This window comes from Medicago truncatula, chromosome 3 (assembly GCF_003473485.1).
Source record: "Medicago truncatula cultivar Jemalong A17 chromosome 3, MtrunA17r5.0-ANR, whole genome shotgun sequence".
Classification (NCBI taxonomy): Eukaryota; Viridiplantae; Streptophyta; class Magnoliopsida; order Fabales; family Fabaceae; genus Medicago; species Medicago truncatula.
The window spans coordinates 31,333,674-31,347,290 of NC_053044.1; the positions used below are offsets into that span (position 1 = coordinate 31,333,674).

The 13,617-nt window shown below is 31.7% G+C and overlaps 3 protein-coding genes across 4 annotated transcripts; 1 reads left to right on the forward strand and 2 right to left on the reverse strand.

Moving 5' to 3' along the window:
* The first annotated feature begins 618 nt into the window (after window positions 1-618).
* LOC25491105 (peroxidase P7) lies at window positions 619-3,338 on the forward strand. Its single transcript, XM_013605024.3, has 3 exons — window positions 619-1,107; window positions 1,529-1,723; window positions 2,542-3,338. The coding sequence occupies exons 1-3, from the start codon at window positions 892-894 to the stop codon at window positions 3,103-3,105; spliced, it is 975 nt and encodes a 324-aa protein (XP_013460478.1). The 5' UTR covers window positions 619-891; the 3' UTR covers window positions 3,106-3,338.
* Window positions 3,339-4,092: 754 nt separating this feature from the next.
* On the reverse strand, window positions 4,093-5,740 carry LOC25491106 (protein NETWORKED 4A). The gene has a single exon (XM_013605025.3). The coding sequence runs from the start codon at window positions 5,738-5,740 to the stop codon at window positions 4,172-4,174; it is 1,569 nt and encodes a 522-aa protein (XP_013460479.2). The 3' UTR covers window positions 4,093-4,171.
* A 1,532-nt stretch (window positions 5,741-7,272) lies between these two features.
* Window positions 7,273-11,611, reverse strand: LOC25491107 (eukaryotic translation initiation factor 2 subunit beta). 2 transcript variants are annotated; one of them, XM_024777774.2, is made up of 11 exons: window positions 11,463-11,560; window positions 10,598-10,666; window positions 10,417-10,473; window positions 10,063-10,171; window positions 9,882-9,937; window positions 9,691-9,745; window positions 9,509-9,597; window positions 8,817-8,962; window positions 8,345-8,487; window positions 8,173-8,258; window positions 7,273-7,556 (listed from the first exon to the last, which is right to left on the reverse strand). In XM_024777774.2, exons 3-11 carry the CDS (start codon window positions 10,459-10,461, stop codon window positions 7,476-7,478), a joined length of 810 nt encoding a protein of 269 aa, XP_024633542.1. In that variant the 5' UTR covers window positions 10,462-10,473; window positions 10,598-10,666; window positions 11,463-11,560; the 3' UTR covers window positions 7,273-7,475. The 2 variants fall into 2 exon arrangements, with proteins under 2 accessions (XP_024633542.1, XP_013460480.1); XM_013605026.3 differs by lacking the exon at window positions 10,598-10,666 and having other exon boundaries at window positions 11,463-11,611.
* Between the last annotated feature and the right edge of the window lie 2,006 nt (window positions 11,612-13,617).

Here is a 13,617-nt window from a genome sequence, read left to right on the forward strand (position 1 = left end):
TGATTGTTTATGTTGACTAATTGAACATCCCATTACCATCATAGACAACCACGTAAACCATTTTAAAGTGATGTTTATTTTTCCCTTTTATGATGATGATCCTCTGTATACACTGTTTTTATCATAATTTTATTCTATCATGAAAACGATATTTATACATAAAATATTTTCATAAACCTTTGCTATATGGATTTAGTCATTTCTTACAAGGAAAAAAATAACTTATATCGCTTGATAAAAAATAAAACTTATATCGCAAAGGTTTATGAATTTTATTTATGTTTTTTTTAGAAAAAAGGTTTATGAATTTGGTTTTCTTTTTTACTGGTATATTTTTAATAACAACCCTACATGTCATAACGTTTCATTATTAATTATTTTTTATAACAACATGAAAACGAAATGTTCATAAACCTTTTCCATCTGGATTGAGTTGCAAGAAAGAGAAATATTTGGGTGATCACAATCCTAAAGAAAAATTATTTGGATGCATACAAAAAAATTATTTAATTATTATAAAAAATACATATTATTTAATTCTTTCTTCTCCTTCTTCTACCTTTTATATTTTTGCTTATAAATAAAGGAAAAGAAATCCTACCTTGAGCATGGGAAAACATAGTTGGAAGGAGAGAACCTACTTTTGTATGTCTACTAGATTCTTTGAAGGAGATCGATTAATCACTTTTAAACAACAGTTGATAATTTATACCAATATTAAATGGTTATATTAAAAAAAATCTCTTTCCAAATTATATATAAATATCAACATATAATCAATTCTTCAAAAAAAATCAACATATAATCAAGAAAAGTATTGCCACATTCTATTATAGAGTAATTCACAAATAAATACTTTTCTATAGTCGAGATTGAGCCAATACAAACCAAATGGCTTTTCATCACATCCAATATTATTTCATTGTTCTCTTAATGGCCACATTTCTTACAACTCATTCCAATGCAGAACTAACACCTGATTTTTACAACGATGTTTGCCCTCAAGCATTGTCTATCATTAACACAATTGTTCGACAAAAACTTGATTTTAAACCACGTATGGGAGCACATTTACTAAGGTTGCATTTCCATGACTGTTTTGTCAATGTAAGTTAATTATACACCCAACAACACTTACACATATATACAAAGATGTATTTGCAATAATATAATCCGAACCACGCTTCGAATGCATTAAAAAATAGTCATGCTAGCTATTGCACCAATTTTTTTTTATATATATACCAGCGTTCAGACCGACCAACACTTCTATGTTATTCTTTCCGTTTTTTTTTCAAGTATTGAATTATTTTTTTCCGAAGGAAAGACTGTGCATCGAAATTAATCTCATAATTAATTAAGCACCAAGACATAAACTTGTAATAAACAACTTAGCATATTTCATGTGATCTTATGTCACTTCTAGTTCTATATCCTATAGTTTTCATTTGTTCATATATTATTATTATTATTATTATTATTATTCCCTTAAATGACTATGGTTATAATAATAAAATTAAATTTACAGGGGTGTGATGGATCAGTTCTGCTGGATGACACTCCTAACTTCATAGGTGAAAAGACTGCCAAAGGAAATATTGATTCACTTAAAGGCTTTATGCTTGTTGATATAATTAAAGCAGAACTTGACAAAGCTTGCAAAGGCCCTGTGGTATCATGTGCAGATATCTTAGCAGTAATTGCTCGTGATTCTGTGTCCATTGTAAGAAGAATTAATCCTACATTTATCTCAGTTATATGGTTATGGTTATTTATATATAGATCTCTATTTAGAATTTTTTAAATTGGTCTTTAGATTAACATAATTTATAAATAAATTTCTAAACATGTTAATAGTTCATATAGTGAATACTCATTTTAATCTCTAAAAAAAATTATGAGATTCAATTTGAGTCTTAAGAAAATTAAAATCTACTTTTTAGTCATTGAAAAAATAAATCGAGACAATTAGTCCCTTTTTGAACTACTATCCGTCATAAAGTTGAGTTCATTTTATGGTGATATTGTTTCAAAAGAGACAATTAAGTCTTGACAGTAATTAAAATACGACAATTTTGTCTCCGTATATAATTAAAAGTGATATATTGGAACTCATTTGGGGTTGATCTAGTGGTTGGCTTGAGATATTGGAGTGTGCTTCTCTCAATGTCTTAGGTTCGATTCCTCCTTATGTCAATTTTGGTGGGCTAAGTCCATACGCAGCTATGCTTTGCCTTTAAATGAGAGCTCCCGTAAGTGGGTGGTAGGATTGGTCTAATCGGATTAGTCGGTTCTTAGATCGGATACCGAATTAAAAAAAAAAGTGACATATGGTTCTTATAAAATAAAAAAGCCGGTGGTTTATGTAGGGTCTAAGTTGTCTCCATTTATTTTTATCAAAGATTAAAAAGTTATTTTTATTTTTCTCAGGGGCCAAATTTTATCTAGTTTTTCTCATACACTAAACTTCTTTCTATAAAAATACCAAGTTGGACATAAAAAATGATGTACACATAACTTTGTTTTTTTTTGGTTTAATAGTTAGGAGGTCCAAGCTATTGGTACCAAGTGCTACTAGGAAGAAGAGATGCAAGAAATGCTTCAATGAAAGATGCAGAATCATATCTTCCTTCACAACTTTTCAATCTTTCACAACTTGTTTCTAACTTTGAGTCTCAAGGCCTAAACCTTAAAGATCTTGTAGCACTTTCTGGTGCTCACACAATTGGAATGGCTAAGTGTTCTACCTTTAGGGAAAGGATTTACAATGACACCAATATAGACCCTGACTTTGCAACATGCTTACAAGATAATTGTCCTTTACATGGTGGTGATGACAATTTTGAAGCATTGGATTTTCTCACTCCTCAAGTATTTGATAATTCTTACTACAAAAATTTGGTTAGTAAAATAGGTCTCTTCCATTCTGATCAAGAACTCTTTAAGGGAGATGGAAGTGAAAGTGATATGTTGGTGGAACTTTATAGTAGAGACTCAGATGCTTTTGCAAGAGATTTTAAAGCTTCCATGATTAAGATGGGTAATATAAAGCCTCTTACTGGAAACTTTGGAGAGATTAGAACCTATTGTGGAAAAGTTAACTAATTTATGCATGGTTTGAAGTGAGTGAATAAGGTTTATGTATTGATGATGATTTTTCTTGGTTCAAACTTGTTGTATTTATTTGTGGTTAAACAATTTCTTGCTCTATTAGGGGTTGGTTTTGATTTACTTATTTGAGTTTATCTACGGACACAAGTACTAATGAGACTGTATTGAGAGCTTATGAAAATAATTTATGATATATTTGTTTTAGCTTATTTTTACAAGCTTTCTAAGATAACCTGTGAAAATAATTTATAGCTTAAATGAAAACAGTCGACTTTATTTTATCTTTTGTTATACAAATAGCCTATTACATAAATAATTATATGATAAACGCTTATGCTATAAGTGGTTGATTAAGTAGGGTTTAAGTTCAATTTTATTGCCATTGTTTTTTTAAGTATTCTCACGTTCGATGCATGCAGAGACTAATCCTACGAGATAATTGAGATATCTTGAGATCTTGAAGAAACAAAGTTGAAGATTATCCCTTAATCATCAAACTATGAAAATAGAAAGGTCTATAACTAAACATGTCAATATTGACACAAACTTGCAACAGAAAAACCAACTTTTAACTCAATAGAAAGATTGGGAATACAAATATCTCAAATTTTCTAGTCCACAAATCTAGCAACTTTTTCAATTTATGGACCACCTCCTCAAGAAAGGGTGATCATTCAAAGTTTCCTAACTAAATTCAGATGAAACATCGAATCTAACATATGCCAACAAGCCAAGTGGTCAATAATTTCTAAGATCTACATTCTCATGATCTTTGGTTATTTACATTATTACACTCCAAAGCATAAGAAAATACATCTCAGACACAAAAATTAGGTTAAACCAAAAAAAAAGTAAGAAAGATTATACCAGTACCCTAACTGAACCGGCCAATTCAGCCGGTTGAACCATAAACCAACACTGTCTACTTCAATCATCTGAGCGATTCGAGCGGTTTAAAGCATTAGAACCATGACTCGGAGATTTCACCAGTTCGATGTCTAGTTAGGATTTCAAAACATTTTGTACAAGATCACATGCACAATGCAACCATGCAGATACCTTATGATGCCAAAAGTGGAAACCTCTTGTGATCTATGAAAGCCTTTCTAAGAACATTATATCCATTTCTATAATGCTCAAGTGAGAAACATAATTGTCTTATAGCCTCACGTTTCTCTTCAGCTCTTTCTAATATCTCAATCTTTTGCTTCTCAATTTCATTTTCTAGTTCTTTAGCTCTTGATTCTAGCTCCACCACATGTCTATGTGCCTCTTCAATTTTTTTACCTCTTAAATTCATCTCTTCTTTGAGTAAACCAAATTCTCCATTGAGATTATCACTCTCTAATATTAAGCCATCAAGACTCATATTAAGATCTTCTATACTGTTTTTTTTATCCTTAATTTCTTCCTTCAATATCTCAATTTCATCTTTGAATGTCTCTTCCATTTGAGTCTGTTGTTCAAACAATTTACATACTTCCGTCTTTAACCGTGCTTTTTCGAAGAAGCTTTTTTGTTCTGTATCGGATAAAACAGATTTTAAATCCTTGATCTCATGTTCTTTATCTGCTACATTTATTTTCAACCTTGCAACTTTTTCTTGAAGTTTAGTGTTATCTTTTGTCTCAGAATTGAATTTAGTTTTCCATGTAGCAGTTTCCTTGTGTGACAAGTGAAGTTGATCTTGCAATTGTTGAATAGTTTCATGTGACTTACTTGCTTCATTTTTCAATGTAGAAATTTGCATCTCAAAATTCTCAACTCTCTCTTTTGCCATTCTAAGCTCATCTTCAAAGAATTTAAGATCCATTTCTTCATTTTTCACCTTAATATCTTCTTCTAATATTGATGGTAATTCATTAGTACTGATAGTGCCGAGGTCCTGTATGGATTGGCCCTGACTCATTCCGGAACAATTACTATCATCGAAATGTGTCGATGATTGGTTAGACTTATATTTTTCAACCTCAATCTTAAGTTTATTAATTTCCTCTTCTGAAAGCCTTAACTTTTCATTCACATTCCTCAGTTCTTGTTCATATGCATTGATTTTGACACCAAAATCCTCACAATGTTCTTGTTCTTGTTGTTCATACATGAAAATCTTTTCTTTCGCCTCACGCAACTCGATTTCCAATTCAATCACTCTTTTATTCAATCCATGATCACTTGCATTCCCAAATAAACCTGAAGCACTATTGATAGATGAAGCATCATCAAATTCATCATCTGAATCTGTCAAAGTAGAAGATCCATCTCCATCTTTTTGATATGGTGAATCATAACCATAACTATTTCCACCGGAACCGAGAAAGAAATCGAACCCTGCAGCACGGCTACTCGATATTTTACGTACCATTTTTCTAGGAGAATGAGGCCAAGAATGTGGTTCGGAACCGTTATCAGAAACATTTGAAGCTTGAGATTGAAGATCAGAAGGTATGTTTTTCCATAATTCACCCGTTACATGTTCATAACGTTCAGCTAAAGATCGATAGCCACGGTAAAACTCTTCGACAACAGAAATCAATTCTGGTCTCTTTTGGTAATACATTTCAGCTTTTTGTGCAAATGAATCTCCATTCTCTTCAATTAGTTTCAGCATTTGTCGAACGTAACGATCCATCGTGGATGTTAGAGATCTTTTTGTTGATTTTTTGAAAGACATTGTGATGAAAATTGATTATGATGGCATGTAGAAGTTTGGTTTGAAATTAAAGAGAAGAAAAAAAATTAACCACCTTCCCTAATATATTGCAAAGTTGGGAAAATGGTTAATCATGTATTTTTTTTTTTCAATGAATATTGAAGGAAGAATGAAACAAGATGTTGTTAATATGATACCAATGTTATTTTGTTTTTACTTGTTTTAACTTTTCCTTGTTTTATCTTTTCTTTGTTTAGAATAACCTTGTTAAGAGGAGTTACAAGAAAAGAAGATAGGTTTTGATTAACAAGAAAATAATCTTGTTAATTTGTTATGTTATTTCATACATGTTGCATGGTTGATGAATTTGATAAAAATAACAAATAGATATAAATGGAGCCGAATATTCTAGTTTTGTTTTTGAAGAATATAATTTTCATGGCTTATCATAAAGGTCATATATTTTCAAACTAATAATAATACTCTGCCTTAGGAAGTTATGGACTATTCGTTGGAAAGTTATGATTTATGGTACAAAATAAATAAAACTTGTATCATAAATGAGTTTATCTTGTATGTTCTCACAAGTTAGAATAGTTTTTTAAGGATTTCCAGTCATATTTTTCTATCTTGACAGACCAAGACACACCATGGTAAAATTTACATATATTACTATTAATTTAATGGATATGCACTAACCGTGTAAAATTTTACATTGCTATCCAAGTCACTTTTTTATATCAATTTATGTCATATATCAATAAGCCCCTAAATGATGTAAAATATTATGGAATGAGTATAATATTTTATACACCATACATGCATATCAGTAAATATGCCAACGATGGTCTAAAATATTAATTAAAGTTGCGTACAAAACAAAACAATTCGTACCTTTTCTTAAAACAGAGCCATGAATCAAATACTTTGGAATTTATTCAGTTTAATTTTAAGATATTATTTGGGCCCAAAATAATCTTGTAATATTTTGAAATATTTAATTTAATTTTAATCAATATACACTTGGTGCAAAAAAAGTTGTAAATGATTTTAACAATATTTCTCTGATCATATTTGTCGAGATATTGTAAGAACTAATATAACATAACAAAGGGACATATCAGTAAAATATGATCGAGAATGAGTGTATAGTAGAACACTTTTCCAATGATGGTGCATATTAATTAAATCAATTTCACTTCTGCTATGAGTTTAAGAAACATTTGTTGCTGTAAATTGGTTTTAAACCAACATTTAATAGAAGCCCTCCATTTTTCTGTCATATTAAAATTAAGCTTAATTTATTTGATGACAGTGTATGGGTAATACACACAACTAAAACTATTATACACTGCTCTTTTATACCTGACCTATACCCATTATATCTTTCTTTGACATTACAGTATATCTATTACCATTTTATTGAACTTTCTATTTTACTAAGGTGTCTACACAACAAGGGTGTAGTAAAAAAAAATCCTAAAATTTATGATATCCTGATTCAACTCAGATTAAAAATATATGGCATAACCAGTTATCTTATTTAACCGACTCGAAGATCATCAACATGTAAACAGAAAACAAACCAAAAAGGTACTGCAATAAACTCAGCTGAAGCACGGTATACAACATGTAGGTCAAGCAAAAGTTGGGAAATGGTTCATTACCCCTAGTTTTCACATTTAAATTAAAAAAAAGGACAAAAACGATAAAATCATGTCCCTCCAGCAGTCCTACGGCCAACACGAGCAACAAAACCAGCCTTGATAGGTGCAACTGATCTTCCTGATCCACACTGCAAGTAATACACTACAATTATAAGATATCCCATCATAAAGTACAAGATATTTGTTGAGAGAAAGCCCCGCTTTAGTCCCTTAAATTGTAGGATGATGTTAGATCAGTCTCTCAAAACAAATTACGGAAAACATCATTGAAATTGTTTGGTCATTTTAGTCATTCATCAGTTATGTACTTATGTTACCTCTTTGGCTGACATGTTAAGCTAACAAACATGAGAACTAATTCAACTATCATAAACAATTTTTCATGGATCAATTGGATTTGAAATATTCAACTTAAGGAAGCATGAACTAATTTGAAACATTTTCCTCCAGGATATATGTTGTCATCTCACTTGAGGTAGAGGAAGACCTAGAAAGACTATAAGAGAAACTATTAAAAAGGACCTAGAGATTAATGAGTTGGAGAAAGACATGATTTTTGAAAGAACACTATGGCATTGTTTGATTCATGTAGCCGATCCCACTTAGTGGGATAAGGCTTTGTTGATGCTGTTGTATTATATGCTGTCAATTTCTTAATTTCAGGAACCAAATCACCAGCATTCTACAATTTCAGGAAGTTGCAGAGATATACATAGAGAAGAAATTGGAGAATAGAAATTTCACCTTTTCACACCGGAGAAAGAACAAACGGTTCTCCTTTGACAGTATTGTGTCAGGACTTTTGCATCCAAGGCAAATGACATATTCATCTAAAACGAACATAATATATAGGTCAATTTTGATCCGAAGGCTTTATACTTCATATACAGAAATTCAATATCCACGAGATACTTACTGATATATCGACGCAAAATTCCTTCGAAGTTCTTTGGTGCAAACCTTCCCTTCACAACCAATCTCTGCTGTCCATCTAGAGAACCACTTGTACCCAACTCCGCAAGCAAGAAAGTCATGACATGATCTGGCTGCCGATGCATCCTGAAAGACCAGGTGGCAAGACATAAACAAAATGAAAATGGAAGACAAAAGTAAGGTTTTAATGCAATATAGAAAGGAAAGAAAAAACTTAGATGTATTTCCTTATGTACTTTTCATGTTGTTCTTAAATTAAAATACACTTTTTGTAGTTATAATAAATTGAGAAAATTGAGAAAATTAGGGATTTAAAGAAATCATGAAAATATTTCAAGTTAAGAACAAACCAAAATCACCTAAGGAAATGCATCTAGGTTCTGTCCAAAAAAACATGCCTAGAGGTATTACACATGTAGCCAACAACTGAATAAATAAAAAACAAATCAACATACGTTTTGCATAGGTCCATAAAATTCACAAAAACAGTTTTCTTTGTGCCCTCACGAAGCACTTGTGGAGGCCTCATAACAGTCCTCCGCCGGTCTCCAGCAAGTTCTGGATTATTCTCACGTAGAATGTTAAAAACCCTGCCCAAAAGCTGCACAGAAAAAACATCAGAATGCAGATAGGTGAAACAAAATACAACCAAAACTAAACAAATACTACCTATGATAAAAGAAGAAAATGCAAAACATTTCAACCAACCAAGAGCAAAAGTAGAGAAAGTAAATCTACTTTAGTAATATATCATGAAGCTATTGTTGGAGAACCCACACCAATAATACAACAATGACTCAATAAACATGACACTTTAAAGTCACGCAAACACACCCTTGAAAGCAGAATCCATAAAAACACATATTTGAGGACGTAGATGTAGATCATCACCCAATAAGTTCCATGTTAAAAATTCAGAAATATGCAAAGACCCCACCCAAAACACAGCCTATAAAACTAATATGCCGGCATAAAAGTTGAGATCCACAAGAACCACTATCCAAATATGAAAAGTAACATAAAAAGAAAATTCAGTTGAGAAACATTTATGGAACTAGGTGAGGGTATGAGCATTAGAGAATAATTTTACACTGGCATTTCAAGGGAGAGGCATATCACAACAGAAAGCATGGAAGACATTTTATACCTCCTCGTATTGATAATCACGATCACTTCCTTCCCAAGGGTAACGAGGTTGCAAGGAAACAGCATCTCCTTCATCCTCTTCAGCGTGATCTGAGGAGAGAATTTACAAAATCTTCAGCATTCAATTAATTTCCCTTAAGAATTAAGGCATGATATAAATTTTGTGTTTGAGAGTTGGCTTACCATCCAAATCTTCATTCTTCGCATCACTCTCATCAATTAAGCTACTGATTTCAACCTACAATCAACAATAAAAATATTGTGAAATTGCTTCAAACAAAAGAAATAGCAACATCAAAAGCTCAACAGCTTAAGACATTGCAAGAGTGAAAAAAATATTTGCTAATGTAAACACAACAATTCAAATGACCTACAGGCTTCTTCTTCTTCTTTTTCGAACCAGCTAATATACTGTCAAACCCCTCAGAAACTGCAGTTAAAAGGCTAATTAAAATTGTTCAAGGACAGGCACAATAACAGATGCCTCAGAAAATAACATTAAATACCAAAACTTAATAGCATAAAATAAAACAAATGCTATTTCAATTTCAATACCTGACAGATTTTCTGTCTTCTCAGCCAACTTGTCTACTGAATCATCATCAAGATCTACCACTGCAGGCTTCTTTTTCTTCTTCTTTTTAGTAGGATCAAATGGTGCAATCTGCAATTAACAAATTCAGGCATTTGAAGTTAGTACAATTTCAACAACTAAAGCGCCAACAAATCAAAGAGATTTGAAGCACCAACTAGGAACACAAGTCACTAAAAAGCCATGCTCAGAAATAGCAATTTGCATTATATAATTTAAAAATAAATAAATGTTTAAACAGCCTTATAACCAGTCACATGAAACATGTATAGGAAAGCAAATGCATAAAACTACTCAAATCCATAATGGAAACTTACATCAGGAACCTCCTCCTTCACATCAATCTGTGCTTCATCTGCCATGGTTACCGAAACCTAAGCAAAACAAAACTAGAAAATCAGAGTACTGACATAATATTTGGCAAAGCTGTGGAATTTTGGATAAAGGAACAGAAAATAATCAGAACTTTGAATACTAATGATAATACTATGACCTTACTTGATACAAAAGACTAAACACTAGTCCTGAATAGAGAAATCAAGACACTCTTTAGATTATAAACAGATCCTAGAAAAGAAAATAAGATACTCTATCATATATAATATTCTAACGGTATAAAAATAAAAAAACCAAAAGCATAGAAAGAATGAAGAACATTAGCACAGATAGTAGTAAACTAAGGGCCTGTTTGGATTGGCTTATTTGAACTTATCTATTGGCTTGTTAGACTGTTTAGGAGAATTTATGAAAACAGCTCATGACAAGTTCATAAATTGTCGTCAGCTTATTTTCAAAAACTCTCCAAGATAGCTTATGAAAGGCAATAAAAACATATAGGTTATACAATAAATAATTTAACTTTATTTATCTTTTGTCATGGAAATAGCTTATACATAACATAAACACTTATCATGGTAAGCATTTATACTATAAGCTGCAAATTAAGCTGTTTATCAAAACAGAGCCTAAATCAATAATCAAAATCAATGAAATGCCGTAAATAATATAAATAATTAAAAAAAAATCCCTTACAGCCAAAACAAAATATTCTTTGGCGAGTGAAATGCTCTTAATCAATAACCCAATAACAATAACATTAAGAAAGAAAGAAAAAAACAGTTTTAGAAATTAAAAACCCTAAAAAAAATCAATTGATTCATTAGAGATAATAAATCAAGATATAAACTTTATAAGCTTATAAATCATGGGGTTGAAGAAAACACATAATCAGAAATTAGAACGATAAAAAAATCGATAAAAATTACACGAAAAACAAACCAAATTGGGTAATCAGAAAGGGGAAAATTAAACAGAAAATAAAAACAAAATCAATTTTAGGGATTGAGAGAAAAATGAGACATACGAGTTAACCGATCGAAGGAGAGAGCGGAGCTAGAGAAATCTGGTGTTTGCTGCTGTTATCTATCAGTGTGTCTGATGATGCTATTGGAACGGAATCAAAAACCCTTTTCCAAAACGGTGCGTTTCGCATCTTATACAAAATACTTTGTATTTTTTTTTATCTACATGGCAATATGATGAGTTTTAATTGGACGACGATGTAAAAATGTTTTACACGGTCTATGCATAGCCATTATATTGAAATAAAAAACAGTATTGTTTGAGATATTGATTTTTGATATAATCCAACTATACTCCTGACTATGAAACCAAAGATATCTAATTGTATAAATTAAATCATTGGAGTTAGATAGAATGATAATGAATGATAAAACTTTGACTAATACCTCAAATTCTTTCTTAAATTTTAAAAAATGGATCAAATTCGTCCATGAATTTTGCAATTAGCTATTTAGTCTCTGAATTTACAAAATATCAATCAAATTAGTCCATCCGTTAAGTTGGTTTGTTAACGGAGGTGACGTGTAACGTTAACCTCTTACATGGCTTACCACGTCAGATGTCACGCAAGTAGGGACCAAATTGATTGATTTACAGAAAATTGCCAAGGACCAAATTGATGGATTGATGGATTTTCAGAAAATTGCCAACATTGCCAAGGACCAAATTGATGGATTTTCAGAAAATTGCCAACGACTCTTTCTCATTAAAGGTTCTTTCTCCTCTTCCTCATTAACGGCTCTTTCTTCCCCAAATATATAAATTTGGAACCCTAATGTTATAATTTGTTACCTAGAGTTCAAAATCCCTCAAATTTCTTACATGAATTGATGTCAATGTTCTTCCCCAATTAAAAAAACTTAAAACCATAATTTTTTTGATTCAATTCGAAATTCAAAAACTAGTGGTCATTGTTGAAGATTCGGTGTTTAGAAATGATGAGTGGTGGGCGTATGGGCAAAAACAACTACAACAGCCGGTCTTCATCTTCAAGCTCTATGTACAATGATGAGGTGAGAGAGCTTCAATGTTGGTGTCCTAGAATTTGTGTTGTAAGAAAAGCCAACACTGTCAATAACCCAGGAAGGCCTTTCTATGCCTGCCCTCTGCCAAAGGTTTGTTTAGCAATGGTTATGTGATGTGCGAATGGTTTGTGTAAATAGTACTGATTTTGTCTTTTGATTGTATAGGATGATGGTGAAAATTGTAAATTTTTTGTGTGGGTTGATGAAGTTGAAGAACTAGGTTATTTTAAAAACAATGGTGCTGGTCATGGAAGAAATGCAAGGTTGATGGAGAAGGCAAATGATAGGGGCAGAGAAGAGGTTTGGAGGGCAAGGTTGATGGATAAAGTTGATTGTGTAGGAAGTGAGCTTAGGTTGATTAATATATTGATAGGAGTATTTTGTTTGATTAAGTTGTTTAAAATGCTATTGATTGTGCCAAGTCCATGTAATGTTGTAATGAAAAGAGGTTGTCAATGAATGAATCAAACCCTTTTGTCAAAAAAATTCAATCAAGTTGGTCCTTGAATTATATGCATATCCATCATATCGATCCTCAAATTAGTGAAAATACCATCAAATAGGTCCTTGAATTTTCACAACAGATATCACTGTGATCCCTGGTGCATACATTTGCTGAACAAAGTAAAAACTAAAAGACAGACACTTTGATTATAAAAAGACAGACATTTGCATACCATCATAAATCATATATTTGATGTTCATAAGTTATTACATAGCCAAAAAAATAACATTACATAGCCATCAAGTCATCAAATCATTTGATGTTCTTAAGTGATTACATATCCAAAAAAGCATAAACTAAACAAGTTCAAAAAACATAATTTAAACAAGCATAAATGCTTTGGAAATCCTGGAGTTGGGATAAACTCCATGTATTGGGGTTGAGTAGAAGCGGATGACCCCTAATTTGGATTTGGAACTCTAATAACTCTAGGAGCAGTTGAATTTTGTGGAGCAGGACCCTCAGTGATGTTTGTTTATGCATGTCATTTGAAATCACAGGTCCTCTCATGCCATATCTCCTTGTACTCATTCTCTGCAAATAAAATCAATCATATCAACCCTTAAATTATAACAAAATCCATCAAATTAGTCATCAAATTATGCCAGTAAGTCTCAAATCGATCC

Excerpts from the sequence above, each read along its gene's own strand:
- LOC25491105 (XM_013605024.3), top strand. The coding sequence starts at position 892 with ATGGCTTTTCATCACATCCAATATTATTTCATTGTTCTCTTAATGGCC. Across the intron at positions 1,108-1,528 it reads TCCATGACTGTTTTGTCAAT|GGGTGTGATGGATCAGTTCT; the intron begins GTAAGTTAATTA and ends TTAAATTTACAG. Across the intron at positions 1,724-2,541 it reads CTCGTGATTCTGTGTCCATT|TTAGGAGGTCCAAGCTATTG; the intron begins GTAAGAAGAATT and ends TTGGTTTAATAG.
- LOC25491106 (XM_013605025.3), bottom strand. The coding sequence starts at position 5,740 with ATGGATCGTTACGTTCGACAAATGCTGAAACTAATTGAAGAGAATGGA.
- LOC25491107 (XM_013605026.3), bottom strand. The coding sequence starts at position 10,461 with ATGGCAGATGAAGCACAGATTGATGTGAAGGAGGAGGTTCCTGAT. Across the intron at positions 9,938-10,062 it reads GAAGACAGAAAATCTGTCAG|TTTCTGAGGGGTTTGACAGT; the intron begins GTATTGAAATTG and ends TTTTAACTGCAG. Across the intron at positions 8,259-8,344 it reads AATTTTGCGTCGATATATCA|ATGAATATGTCATTTGCCTT; the intron begins GTAAGTATCTCG and ends TGTTCGTTTTAG.